The 14,673-nt window shown below is 36.9% G+C and overlaps 1 protein-coding gene across 3 annotated transcripts in view; it reads left to right on the forward strand.

The window, feature by feature from the left end:
- The window catches only part of SCN10A (sodium voltage-gated channel alpha subunit 10), a 98,552-nt gene that overhangs the window by 13,835 nt on the left and 70,044 nt on the right, over positions 1-14,673 (forward strand). For all 3 annotated transcript variants that reach the window (XM_017849616.1, XM_017849617.1, XM_017849618.1), the window contains exon 4: positions 10,283-10,411. In XM_017849616.1, the coding sequence (XP_017705105.1) occupies positions 10,283-10,411 (129 nt within the window). The remainder of the gene's footprint in view (positions 1-10,282; positions 10,412-14,673) is intronic.

Below are 14,673 nucleotides of genomic sequence, written 5' to 3' on the forward strand. Positions count from 1 at the left end.
AGAAACAAGAAATGGGGAAAGGATTCCCTATTTAATAAATGGTGCTGGGAAAATTGGCTAGCCATAAGTAGAAAGCTGAAACTGGATCCTTTCCTTACTCCTTATACGAAAATTAATTCAAGATGGATTAGAGACTTAAATGTTAGACCTAATACCATAAAAACCCTAGAAGAAAACCTAGGTAATACCATTCAGGACATAGGCATGGGCAAGGACTTCATGTCTAAAACACCAAAAGCAATGGCAGCAAAAGCAAAAATTGACAAATGGGATCTCATTAAACTAAAGAGCTTCTGCACAGCAAAAGAAACTACCATTAGAGTGAACGGGCCCTTTCTATTGACCAATGTTTGCTTTGGGCCTTGCAGTTTTCTGTGCATCTCATCGATTTGCTGAGCATACTTCTCAGATGTAATGGCTTTGCTGGGATTCAGAAAGCTATAGTGGATCAGACATGCAGCAGACCACCAAGCAGTGACTATGACTTTTTTTTGGTGCAAGTTAGGCTTTGGGAAGTGCTTTGGAGCTTCTTCTCAATCCAACCAGCAAGCTGGTCATTGCCAGTTGTCATGTAAAATTCACTTTTCATCGCACATCACAATCTGATTAAGAAATAGTTCATTTTTGTTGCATAAATAAGAGAAGACAATACTTCAAAATGATGATTTTTTAAACATTTTTCCTTAGCTTATGAGGCACCCACTTATGGAGCTTTTTCACCTTTCCAATTTGCTTCAAATGACGAATGACCATAGAACGGTCACGTTGTGTTCTTCGGCAACTTCTTGTGTAGTTGTAAGAGGATCAACTTCGATGATTGCTCTCAACTGGTCATTGTCAACTTCCAATGGCCAGCCACTACTCTCCTCATCTTCAAGGCTCTCTCCTTTGCAAAGCTTCTTGAACCACCACTGCACTGTATCTTTTTTAGCAGTTCCTGGGCCAAATGCATTGCTGATGTTGAGTTGTCTCTGCTGCTTTACAACCCATTTTGAACTCAAATAAGAAAATTGCTAGAATTTGCTTTTTCTGTAACATAATTTCCATAGTCTAAAATAAATATAAAATAAACAGCAAGTAGTCATTAACAAAAAAACATAAAGTGAGAAATAAACATTAAAATGATGTATAACATAGCCACATTTATTTAAGAATGTATTCCAATATCAAACGGCAAATTTCAACAACGCAAAAACCACAATTACTTTTGTACCAACCTAATATTTTAAAAACTAAATACATCATATAAAATAATATAAACAAGCTAAGACTAAGCAAATCTGTCATGTCAATAAATATAAATGGATTTGACGCACCTATTTTTAAAAATGCCTATTACATTACAAAGCAATACCCAACTCTATGTTGAATAAAAAAGGTACTCCTCATGGTGACACAGAAAGGTTAAAATTATAGAATTCGAAAGACATAAGCAAAGGCAAACAAAGAAAGCAGTATCCATGATCTTAATATTATAGAAAGTGGAATTTAGGTCAAAAAGCATGAAATAGGACAAAAATTGCACGGACATATTAATATTAAAGACATAATAGTAATCTATATCTTTGCAACAAATAAGATGGCAACAATATTTATAAATCAAAAATTATTAGAGTAGGAAGATAAATTAAAACCTTGTGGGAATAGAAATTTTCAATTAATTTTAGCCAATAACAGATCAAATGTATTAAAAAGTATGTAAAGCTATAGATGACCTAGTAATATAATTAATATAATGTATCTGATTAATATATAGCAAACTACCTTCCCTAACAATAGAAAATGCACATCCTTTTCAAAAAAACAAACAAATCAAACCAAATATTAAGCCATGACAAAAACCTCAATAAGCTCCAGAAAGTGGAAATAATATAGAAAACATTCTCTGACCACATTGCAAAAAAGTTAAAAAATAATAACCAAATTTAATAAAATGAGAGGACTTTCCACTTGATAACTTTTTAAAAATCTCTCTTAAAGAACTCTTGGACAAAAAACAAACTACAAACTAAAATTATATAATTTCTAGGGAAGAAAAGATAAAAAACAGTTTAATAAAAACCTAGAGAGTGCAGTTAAAGACATACATATTCAGGGAATAATTCATAACACTAAAGCATAGAATATTTATATCAGTAAAAGCTGAAAAGAAATTATTTAAAGACCTAACATAAAACTAGAAAAGGATAACAAATGAAAGAAAGAAGTTAATAATTATAAAAGCAATAAATTAGAAAATAGAAAACAGTAGATCTAATAAATCCAAATGCTGTTTTAAAAATATGCACAAGACCTTTATACTAAAAAAAAATAAAGCACTATTGAGAGAAATTTTGAAGTACCTAAATGAATTAAAGGATGTCTCATGTGACTGGATTAGAAGATTCACAATTGTTAAAGTGTGAGTGCTGCCCAAATTAGTCTATAAATTCAATGACATCCCCAAAAAAATCCCAGCAGCAGCTGTTTTGTAGAAATTAGCTGAACAGATTTCATTTGCATGGATGAAGCAAAGTTTATTTAACTGTCTTACTATTGATAGACATTCATGTTTATCATAATTAACATAATCCTCATATTTTGCCACCATATATTAATTTTTTGGTGAATATTCTTACACATATATCTTCGTACACATAATATGAGTAAAATTAAGGGATGAATTTCTAGAAGTAGAATTGCCAGGTCAAAAGGGTGTACATTTTAATTTTTGAGATGTTGCCAAATTGTCTTCCAAAGTTGGATCCTTTCCATTCCCACTATCAAATCCATTCTTTAAGAGATTTTGTATTAACTGAATTATGGACATAATTCCCTTTATATGCACACCATGAAAAATATAACATATACAAATCTACCTATATGGTCACCAGCCTGGGGATTTGTGTGACAGGTATTGGATGATGTTCAGCATCGTTGGCCTCGTGGAAATAATCAGACTAGATTTTCTTTTTGAAATGCAAATTGATAATAGCCATTAGCTGTTTCCTATGTTGCTGAGAGCCCAGAGGAAGAGAATAAATGTCCTTGGGATAGACTGGGGCTCTAAAGATCATGCTGGATATTTTTGAAAAAGCATTAAATTGTAGCCAGTAAGGAATCAGAAACCAATCTTATTGCCATGTTCTTAACACAAACTTTTTCCTTGTCTTCCCTCCCTTCTATTATTCCTTGCTGAAACACTAGCTTTGCATGATTACCTGCTGATAATGGTGGCTCTATGCCTTTCTGTATGCCTGCATATCTGTCTGCTTGTGGAAAGATAAAGATATATATTCCATTTTCTAATCCCCTTTTTTGCTTAGGAAGAAACTAAAGGTTCTTCCTCAGATTGGGCACCAGAAGGTGAAGAGAGCAGAGGGTCAAAAATTGTTAAGAAGGGCAAGACCAGAACTTTCCTACTCTCCCCATGCCCTGGTTTAAGAGAGTCATTGAAGGGGCTCTTTGATGACCTTTGGACACTCATCACTAACCATATCAAAATTCTGGAAAGCTTTGACAAATTATAGCAATTTGGTTGTAGGGAAGATAAATGTTTTCTCACCTGGAAAAGAACATGTGAAATGAAACTGCATCTACTGCAGACGGGGAAGTGGGTGTTTAACACTGCACGCATAAAGCATTGATTTGTATCTTTTGAAATTTATGGAACTGTTATCATATTGTATGTGTGCTTTATCTGATGTTTTAAAATTATGTTTTTGAGATATGCCCAAATGGATACATGAAGACCTAATTCATTCATTTTTTATTGCCATATAGTATTCCATAAAGGTATTACTCTGTGTTTTCTCCTCAAAGTCAGTTTTCCTTTCTACATTTAGGTATTTTGATCTCCTAGAATTTATTTTTGTATGTGTGTGGTATGAGATAGGCTTGCAATACTTTTCCATATGGATTATTCCAACATTATTTTCAATACATCATTTCCCAAGTGGTTTCTACCACTGCTTCTGCCATGCACCAGATTCCCATGTTGACGGAATCTGTTTCTCCCAGTAATCTCATTGTCACATCCTGAGTCAACACCACATGGATTAAAACGCTCTATAGTAAGACTTAACCTGGTTGATTCACATGCCCCTCCTTATTTGTCTTCTTGAAAATTATTTTGGTTCTTCTTGTTTCTTTACTTTTCCATATCAGTTTAAGGGTCGTATTTTCCAGCTCTTTTCTTACAAGTCTGTGGAAACTTTGTTTGGTAATGCGCTAAATTTATTTATCACCACAGGAAGAATTACCACATTTATAATACGAAGGTTTCCCACACATCAGTATGCAGATCTCTTAATTTATACAGGTTTTCTTTAATATTTTTCTACAACATTTTATGTCTTTTTCCTAGGTACATTGCAATTTTGGTTGCCCTGTTGAATATTTATTATTGCTAAACTATCTTAATATTATTAATTTCTATATATTGATTTTGCATCCAGCAACCCTGCTGAGCTCCTTAAAGTTAAATTTTTCTGTAGATTCCCTTGGACTTTCTATTTAAACAGTTATATTATCTGCAAATAATGACAAACTTGTTTCTTCCTTTATGATTCTTATACCATTTGTTTATTTTTCCTGTCTTACTGAATTGGCCAGGACCTTCAGCATGATTCTGATTCAAAGCTATGACAGTGAGCATATTTATTTTGCTCCAGATTTTAAAGTGTGTGCTTCTAATGTTTCACTATTACGATGTTTCTGAGAGTCTCATAATTACTCTTTATATCAAATTTTTTCCATTTCTTGTTTGTTGAGATTTTCATCATTAATGGGTGTTGGCTTCTATCAGTATTTTTATATTTATTGAGGTTATCATATAGTCTTTCATCTGTTAATATAGTAAATCTGTAAACTAACAGATTTGCTAGTCTATTTTTAATGGTTCCAGCTGATGATTTCGCTGGATTCAATTTGCCGTATTTCATTTTATCTATTTTGCTAAATGAGGCTGGTCTGTAATCTTCTTTCATAAACTGTCCCTTTGGGATGTTCCAACTCCCTCCTGAATTGTCCCTGAGAACTCCAACTTATTCTTACTTTGTTTAGCAGAGCAATTCATCTCTCTCCATCTCCTACAATGTTTCTCAACAAGTGATCTAAGGATCTCTATGCACATATAATTTTAAAATCTAACATGTAAGATTAATTATGGTATTCATAGAATTTCTAACTTTTGTATTTTCAAAACAGTGCATGTGCTTCAAAAACTGATTTCATTCATAATGGTTAACATGGAGTTAATTATAGGCAGTTTATCTTGACTAATGTATTTTATTGTCACCTGACGGTTGTTTACACTAGTCAGACTTGCATTTGCCATTGTTACTGTCGCATTGCATAACACCACAATTCAAAAAAAGGGAGTCATCACTTCGAAAGTGGTTTTCTGAAGCCTAACAATAATGATAAAAATAGAAATACAAATCCTACAATGTGAAATAAGGTCACAATATAAGTAATGAATGGCCTCCATTGTAAAAATATAAAGCATGAATATGTTTGTCATGAGACAAGTGGACAATGGATGTGGGTAATCTCCCCAAAACAGACAAAAATATATAAGAAAATGGGAGTCATGGCAATGAATAATGATAATTGAATTTTATTGGACCAATGATCCTTTTGTCCTAGCACCCAGTTTATTATCTGCTAACATTTTTGTCAAGTAATGATATAAAGCGATCAAAACTTCAATATTATTTTCCAATAAAGCTTTTCAACCCCACTTTTAAACCAATTGACTGTCTCTACTACAAGTACAAAATAAGGCTTTCCAGTATAAAACTGTGAAAATTTTAAGTTAAAGGTTGAGAAGACAACAAAACTATAGAGTCATCATTCATCCTCATATCAAAAACAAGCACAATTGCACTCTTGCTGGTAAGATACGAAACCAGTTTCCAAATCAATTACAAATATTGCAGTTGGAAAAGAGACAAGAAAAACAATTGGTATAATTCCTTAATCAGAAATATTGCATTCCTTATAATGTGACTGGCATTTAAAGTCAATGACTGTTACGTATATGAGCAGACATTTTATTTTATAGTTGAACAAAACTATGAATAAATAAGTTGTCAGCATATGTTCACTATATATATGGGAAAGACTCAGTGACTTTTTGTTCTATTTATCATGAAGCTAATTTTAAAAGGAGAGCTTTCTGGTATAATTAAAAATTAGTTTGAAAATATGAAACAGACTTTAAAAGGTATGTTGGCTTATGCACTAATGTTTGTAGCAGCATTATTCACAATAGCCAAATATGTCCGTCAACAGATGAATGGATTAAAAAATGTAGTATATACGTAAACAATGGAATATCATTCAGTTTTAAAAATGAATGAGATTCTGATACATGCCACAACATTGACGAAGCATCGTGCTAAGTAAAATAACTCAAACGCAAAAGAACAAACGTTGCATGATTCCACCTTTAGTAGGTACCTAGAACAGGCAAATTCATGGAGACAGAGAGTAGAGTAGAAGTTGCCAGACAGGAGGAATGGGGAGTTATTGTTTAATGGGTACATTTCTGTTTGGGATTATAAAAAAGTTTGGAAACAGATAGTGGTGACGGTTCCACAACACTGAATGTACTTAATGCCACTAAATTGTGTACTTAAAAATGGTGAAAGTGGTAAATGTTATGTTATGTATATTATGCATAGTTTACCAAAACTTTTTATTTAAAGAGGAAAGGCATTAAATTGCCGTTGAAGAAATCCAGCCGCAAAGTCAGCAAGGAAAGGTATCACTATCCAGATAGAAGATGCTGCTTCCAAATCCCAATGCTAGTGTACACCTTATTCACAGAACGCAGCTGGGGGTCTGTAGTATGCCTCCAGATTCTGATTTGCTGTTGAGGTACACAGTGGAAATTGTGAATACAAACTGATTGTGGTCACTTAGTGTACATCTCTTTGACCTACTGGGTTGAAATGAAAAGTGAGTAAGAGAGGCTGCTCTCCCACACTGAATTGCTTTGGCTGGCAAATAGGAAAGGCTTACACAGAGTTTTAAAAATAAGGAATGAAATTTTTTTAATTACCGTTTTTATGAATACAAGTTGGGTATCTCAGTGATCCATTCAGAATTCGAATATTATGAATCCTTGCTTTCAGAGCCTGAATATTGGGATTCGTAACAATCAGACATCAGTGGTGCAAGTGCCTCAATGGCTGAAAGCTTGACTTTTTCCCAATACCCAATGATTGTCTTCATTCACCAGAAAAAGCACTTAGGAAATAACACACTCGGCTTATTAAAAATTACATCCGAATGCTGTAACCGGACATTGAAAAATACCTTGCAGAGCCAAATACCACCAAAGAGAGGATGCAACTCCATTAGCTGCTGTTGAGCTGGAGCACTTGCCTTCTGGTGAAACACTGAAAATAGTCTTTAGAGAGCACTCTCTCCATAATTGCTGGGTCTGTGTTTGATTTGACAAACCAGAAATATCTGTCAAAGCTTCACAACAACCTATAATTCTGAGTTAAGATTTTCTAATTTAGAAAACATAAAGAGTGTGTGGGGGAAACCAACAAGATATGGAAGCTGACAGCTCAAGCAGCTATGCAGCCAGATATAGATTTCTTTATGATTTCAAACATGATTTCTCCTCTCACAGATGTGAAAAAAAATTATTCACTTTTTAATTTGACTTTTACTTTTATTTAAGACATATATGTTCATGATTTAAAAGGTCACAGAGTTTTATAAAGATTCTGACCAAAAAAAGCAGCAATTTCATTTTTCTCATCTCTTCTTTCCAGAGGCCATCACTTTTAGCTTTTTTTACCTGTGTCTTCTGACACCTCCCTATCTCCAATAAGATACTCATACTACTAATGTTTCATTTTTCAATTTCTGATGTTATTTATTGGCTTCCTATTATGAGAACAAACTTAAGGCCACGTACACAAACTCATTTCCTCTCACCCTCGTCTTTCTGTTACAGTTATATTATAATCTTCACTTAGATCATCAGATAATATATCCATTGTCTGACTACATATATAATTACATTACATTGCTAAGTAAACACTGTTTACAGCTGTGTCATGCAGTGTACTTTGACTATATTTCCTTTTTGCACAATGTTTTTACTTTCCCTGGAGTTAATAAGGATTTGTTTCTTTGTTTGCTTAGTTTTCTATTTATCCCTAATTTGTTCCCAAACTCTTCTCCAGATGTTTAATTGTTGCTTCAATTTATTTGCACACATCAGGTGCATGTGTATCATTTTTTTCCTATGGAAATCACTGCTGGAGTACTTCATCTTCTGCCTCATTCTGACCTAGATGTTTTCTAGGCCTGATGCACAGCTGTTTTCTAGATATTTTTTCTTCTTCATCCTTTTTTTGGATTCCTTTTGCCTCTTCCCTGGATCGCATATATGCTTCTTGTTTGGATGGAGAATATCCTCTAGTAACTTTTTTTTTAAGACAAAGTCTCTCTATGTTGCCCAGGCTGTTGGCCTCAAACTCCTGGGTTCTAGTGATCCTCCTGCCTCAACCTCCCAAGTAGTTAGGACTACAGGTACACACCACTATGCCCAGCTTCTAGTAACTTTATTATAAGGGTGATTAAGAAGTAAATTTCCCAAGACTTCATATATTCTACCTTCTTCTTTGACAGTTTGGCTAGGGAAAGACTTCTGTATTAGAAGTTATTTTCCTCTTAATTTTGAAGGCCTTGCTCATTGTCTTCTAATTTCTTTCTAGCCCTCCTATTAGTCAAACAATATACCTCCTAGTCTGATTCTCTAATTTTCAAACTTTTTATTATTCTTATCCATTTTTGCTTTTTTGTTCCACTTTCTGTGAGATTTCCAAAACTTTATTTACAAGTCCTCCTATTCCATTTTTTCTTTGAAGGTACTTTTTATGGCCTTCTGTTCTTGTTCTATATGTGGAACCTCTTCTTACCTCTTAACTCTCTAAAAATATAGGTACCTTTTGTTTGTTTGTTTGTTTGTTTGTTTGTTTGTTTGTTTGGAGATGGAGTCTTGCTCTGTCATCCAGGCTGGAGCTCAGTGGCGTGATATCTCCGCTCACTGCAAGCTCTGCCTCCCGGGTTCGCGCCATTCTCCCGCCTCAGCCTCCTGAGTAGCTGGGACTACAGGGGCCTGCCACTCTGCCTGGCTAATTTTTTGTATTTTTAGTAGAGACAGGGTTTTACCATGTTAGCCAGGATGGTCTCGATCTCCTGACCTTGTGATCCGCCAGCCTAGGCCTCCCAAAGTGCTGGGATTTCAGGCGTGAGCCACTGTGCCTGGCCAATACAGTTTTATTTCTCTAACTTTTCTTCTGCCCTCTGTATTGTCTCTTTTTCTTTTCTTTCTTCTTCTTTTTTTTTTTTTTCAGTTGTTTGGTTGCTTTGGTTTCTGGTGTCAGAAGCATCCTTCAAATTCCTGTTGCTCCCTGGCTGGCTGCTCATGTTAAAAGTGTAGCATCTTCATGGGCTCTAAACCTGACTATCTTCTGGAAACTTAATGAGGGACAGAAGTGAATAGGGAGGGGAGTTGTTTGCCTTTCAGTATGTAAACTTTTCTTTATGTACATTTTTCAGTATGCAACTCTTTCCCTCTTCTTCAACTCTTAAGAAAATGAGCATCTAATCCATTGCTGGAGCAGAAGCAGTTTCTCACTGAATGGATGCTTTAAGGAAGCATCTAGAAAGCCCAACTGGTTCTTGTAAAACTTTCAAACAGTTCTTTCAGCCCTACTTATCACCCTCCCCCAAACCTTGCTTTCAGAGATACTTAGCATCTCTACATTCCAAGCAGTTCTGGGACTCTGCGGTACAGCTTGGCTTGCTTCTGGGTATTCCCTGCTTCAGCCAGTTTTCAGCTTTCTTAGGTCTGCTCTGTCAGTTACCTCTCATCAGTCTGCCCTCCAGTCTCTAAAAACTGGGAGTTTTTAGACGAGCCTCCAGTTTCCTGCAGGGTAGGGAGGCCCTGGCAGACATAGAACAGGAGAATCCTTGCTCTTCACCCGCTACTGCCCTCTGCCTAACCCCAGAACAGCAGAAGCTGCTGGCTGTCCCAGCCACACACATCCCTCCCCACTCCATCTATTTGTGTGGCCCTTCCTTTTTCCTCAGTCTGTGTCTTGTTTCCTTGCCTTACCTTCTTCCCCCTCATCACCTTGGTGATATTCTTTGCATGTTTTTTCTTGGAGCAATCACAGAAGCTCATCCCTCCCTCCTGGAAGCAGAAGGAACCCCCTGAGTACTCTCCATGGCACAGTTGATGCTCCTTTTCTACCCTCCTTCCCAGGTATGTCTTCACCGTCATTTACACCTTTGAAGCCTTGATAAAGATACTGGCAAGAGGATTTTGTCTAAATGAGTTCACGTACCTGAGAGATCCTTGGAACTGGTTGGATTTTAGCGTCATTACCCTGGCGTGAGTAATTCTCTGTGCAGATCTGCATGCGTGAGAGAAGAGGGAACAAAATGGTGGGTAGGAGACAGGGCTAACATGCAGGTCCCACTTGGACAGTGTGTGGATACTCACCCATGAACGTTTGCTCCAAGAACCACTGCAGGAATATACCAGGAGAACTGAAAGAATTCACAGATCCTTTTAAATAAGTGGCACACTGCTGCAAATTCTACAAGACAGGTGAAAAACTGTGAGCTCCCAAAGTGTGAGGGGGGGAAACCTGCCTCCAAACACACATCCCGACTGGGGAATCTGAAAATCCAGATGACAGGAGAAGAATTTACCCTTATCTGGAACGTAAATAAATTTAGGGAGCCCACAAAATATAAAAGTAGAAGCAGCAGAGGAAAGTGCCTTGTAGGCACTCCCAGTCTCCAGCTTGAGGCCAGGGAATCCATCCCTGACTATATCTCACAGGGGCCCTTGGGGAAGGCAGCCAGTGGAATCAGGGAGGGGGTCACAGGGTGAAAGAAACTTCAACTAAAATTAGCAATAATTTCAACTGGTCACAAATTTTCTTGAGCAGAATCCAGCGGACAAATGGGAACTGCAAGCAGACGGGGAGGGATGAGGTACAAAAGTCATGCTTTCTTTCTCAGTGGGGAAGCTCATAGCCTGGGGCAAGGTCTGAGTGGGGCACCGCAGGAGCAAGACCAGCCTCACCAACTACATGACCGCTAGGCGAGGCCTCTCGCTACCAGCTATCCCCCACTTCCCTGGAAAACTCTGTGGCACAGCAGAGGCAGCCAAAATTCCCTCTGGAGCACAGCCCCATTGGCCTGAGAACCAACTCCCTTACCCCACAGTGGCCACAGCAACCCCCACCCAAGAAGAGTCTGAGTCCAGACTCGCCTACCCCTGCCCCCACCTGATGGTATTTTCCTACCTGCCTTGGTAGCAGAACACAAAACACAGAAACTCTTGGAAGCTTTATGGCCCTGCTCATCACCTGAGAAACTAAAACATTTACCCTGGCCAACTTAGGGTGAGCTCAGATCCGCCTTCTACTAATGCGCTAGTGCTCTATTGAAAGCATCACCTACCGACTGGAGGCCAACCGACTCAGGCCATTAAAGCAACTCATGACAGAATAACTTTGATCCCAGGAGGAAGAAAACAATAGCCAATTGCGCTGCCTGCAATATCCTGGCTAACCAGACGTCCTGAGTCTGTCCATGTGACATCTTCACAGCTAACATAGCTAGCATTCAAGAAAGCCAGCACACTAAACCCATCTACAACCAAGGACTCTCACAGACTCTACTTCATTCATCTGCCACCTTCACCAGAACAGATGCTGATATCCATGACTGGGAGACTTCAAGATCAATCACATCACAGGACTCTTTGCAGACATTTCCCAGCACCACCCCAGAGCCTCGCAGCCCCGCTGTGTGGCTAGGCCCAGAAGAGCAATAATGATCACTGCAGTCCAGCTCTCAGGAAGCCCCATCCCCAGGGGAATGGGGAGAGCACCACATCAAGAGATCACCCATGAAACAAAAGAATCTGAACACCATGTTGCCCTTCAGTTCCAGATCTTTTCACTGAAATAGTCTACTCAAATGAGAAGGAACCAGAAAAGCAATTCTGGTAATATGACAAAAGAGAGTTTAATAACACCCCTCAAAAGATCAAACTAGCTCCCCAACAATGGATCCAAACCAATAAGAAATATCTGAATTGCCAGATAAAGAATTCAGGGCTGGGCACAGTGGCTCACGCCTGTAATCCCAGCACTTTGGGAGGCCGAGGTGGGCAGATCACCTGAGGTCAGGAGTTTGAGACCAGCCTGGAGCCAACATGGAAAAACTCAGTCTCTACTGAAAAATACAAAATTAGCTGGGTGTGGTGGTGCATGCCTGTAATCCCAGCTACTCAGGAGACTGAGGCAGGAGAATCACTTGAACCTGGGAGGCAGAGGTTGTCGTGAGCCGAGATTGTGTCATTGTACTCCAGCCTGGGCAACAAGAGCGAAACTCCATCTTCGTCTCAAAAAAAAAAAAAAGAATATTAAGTGATTCAAGGAGATACCAGATAAAATAAAACTAACTTAAAGAAATTTTAAAACAACAGGATATGGATGGAAAATCCTCTAGATAAATAGATATGAAGAATAAATAATCACAATTTCTGGAAATGGAAGACACAGTTAGAGAAATATAAAATGCAGTGGAAAGTTTCAACAATAGACTAGAACAAGTAGAAGAAAGAACTTCAGAGCTCAAAGACAAAGCTTTTAAATTGACCCAAACTGAGACACACAAAAAAAAGAAATAAAAAAAAGTGACAAAGCAGCCAAGAAATTTGGGATTATGTGAAACAACCAAACCTAACAATAATGGGTGTTTCCAAGGAAGAAGGAAATCTAAAAGTTTGGAAAACTTATTTGAGGGACTAATTGAGGAAAACTTCTTTGGCCTTGTTAGAAATATAGACATCCAAATACAAGAAACTGAAAGAATACCTCAGAAATGCATCTCAAAAAAGATCATCACCTAGGCAAATAAACATCAGGTTATCTAAAGTCAAGACAAAGAATCTTAAGAGCTGTGACACAAAAGCCTCAGATAACCTATAAAGGAGAACCAATTAGATTATCAGCAGATTTCTCAACAGAAACCTTGAAAGCCAGAAGAGATTAGGGTCCCATTTTTAGCCTCCTGAAATAAAATAAGTGCCAGCCAAGAATATTGTATCCAGTTAAACTAAGCTTCATAAGTGAAGAAAAGATAAAGTTTTTTTTTTTCAGACAAACGAATGGTGAGGGAATTTGCCACTACCAAGCCAGCACTACAAGAAATGCTAAAAGGAATTCTAAATCTTGAAATAAAAACTTAAAATACACCAAAATAGAACCTCCTTAAAGCATAAATATCACAGGACCTATAAAACAATAACACAATAAAAAAATAAATTAAGCCAACAACTAGCATAATGAATAGAACATTACCTCACATCTCAATATTAACGTTGAATGTAAATGCCCTAAATGATCCACTTAAAAGACACAGAAGGGCAGAAAGGATGAAAATCCACTAACCAAATATCTGCTGTCTTCAAGAGACTCACCTAACACATAAGAAGCCACATAAACTTAAGGTAAAGAGAGGGGGAAAGATATTCCATGCATTTAAAAAGACAAATAGGGACATTATATAATGATAAAATAATTAGTCCAATGGAAAAAGATCATAATTCTAAATACATATGCACCTAACATTGAGCTCCCAAATTTATAAAACAATTACTATTAGACCTAAGAAATGAGATAGATAGCAATACAATAATAGTGGCGGATCAATACTCCACTGACAGCACTAGACAGGTCATCAAGACAGAAAGTCAACAAAGAAACAATGAACTTAAACTATAACCTAGAACAAATGGACTTAACAGATATTTGCAGAGCATTCTACCCCCCAACTGCAGAATATACTTTCTATTCATCAGCACATGGAATATTCTCTAAGGTAGACCACATGACAGATAGCAAAACAAATTTCAATAAATTTAAGAAAGTAGAAATTATGTCAAGTATCCTCTCAGAGCACAGTCAAATAAACCTGGGAGTTAACTCCGAAAGAACCCACAAAACTATACAAATACATGAAAACTAAACAATCTGCTCTTGAAAGCTCTTTGGGTCAACAATGAAATCAAGATGGAAGTTTGAAAATTTTTTGAACTGAATGACAGCAATCACACAACTTATCAAAACCTCTGGGATACAGCAAAAGCAGTGCTAAGAGGAAAGCTCATAGCATTCAATACCTACATCAAAAAGTATGAAAGAGGACAAATTGATAATCTAAGATCACACCTCAAGGAATTAGAGAAACAAGAACAAAACAGACCCAAACCCAGCAGAAGAAAAGGAATAACAAAGATCAGGGCAGGACTAAATGAAATTCAAACAAAAAATAATAATTATACAAAATATAAGTGAAACAAAAGCCGGTTCTTTAAAAGATACACAAAATTGATTGACCATTAACAAGATTAACCAAGAAAGGAAGAGAGAAGATCCAAATAAGCTCAATTAGAAATGAAATGGGAGACATTACAACTGATACCACAGAAATACAAAAAAAAAAAAAAAAAAAAAAAAAATTCAAGGCTACTATGAACACCTTTATTTGCACAAACTAGAAAATCTAGAGGAGATGGATAAATTCCTGGAAATATACAACCCTCTTAGATTAAATCGGAAAGTGATAGAA

This window comes from Rhinopithecus bieti, unplaced genomic scaffold (assembly GCF_001698545.2).
Source record: "Rhinopithecus bieti isolate Rb0 unplaced genomic scaffold, ASM169854v2 scaffold_33121, whole genome shotgun sequence".
In the NCBI taxonomy this organism is placed as follows: Eukaryota; Metazoa; Chordata; class Mammalia; order Primates; family Cercopithecidae; genus Rhinopithecus; species Rhinopithecus bieti.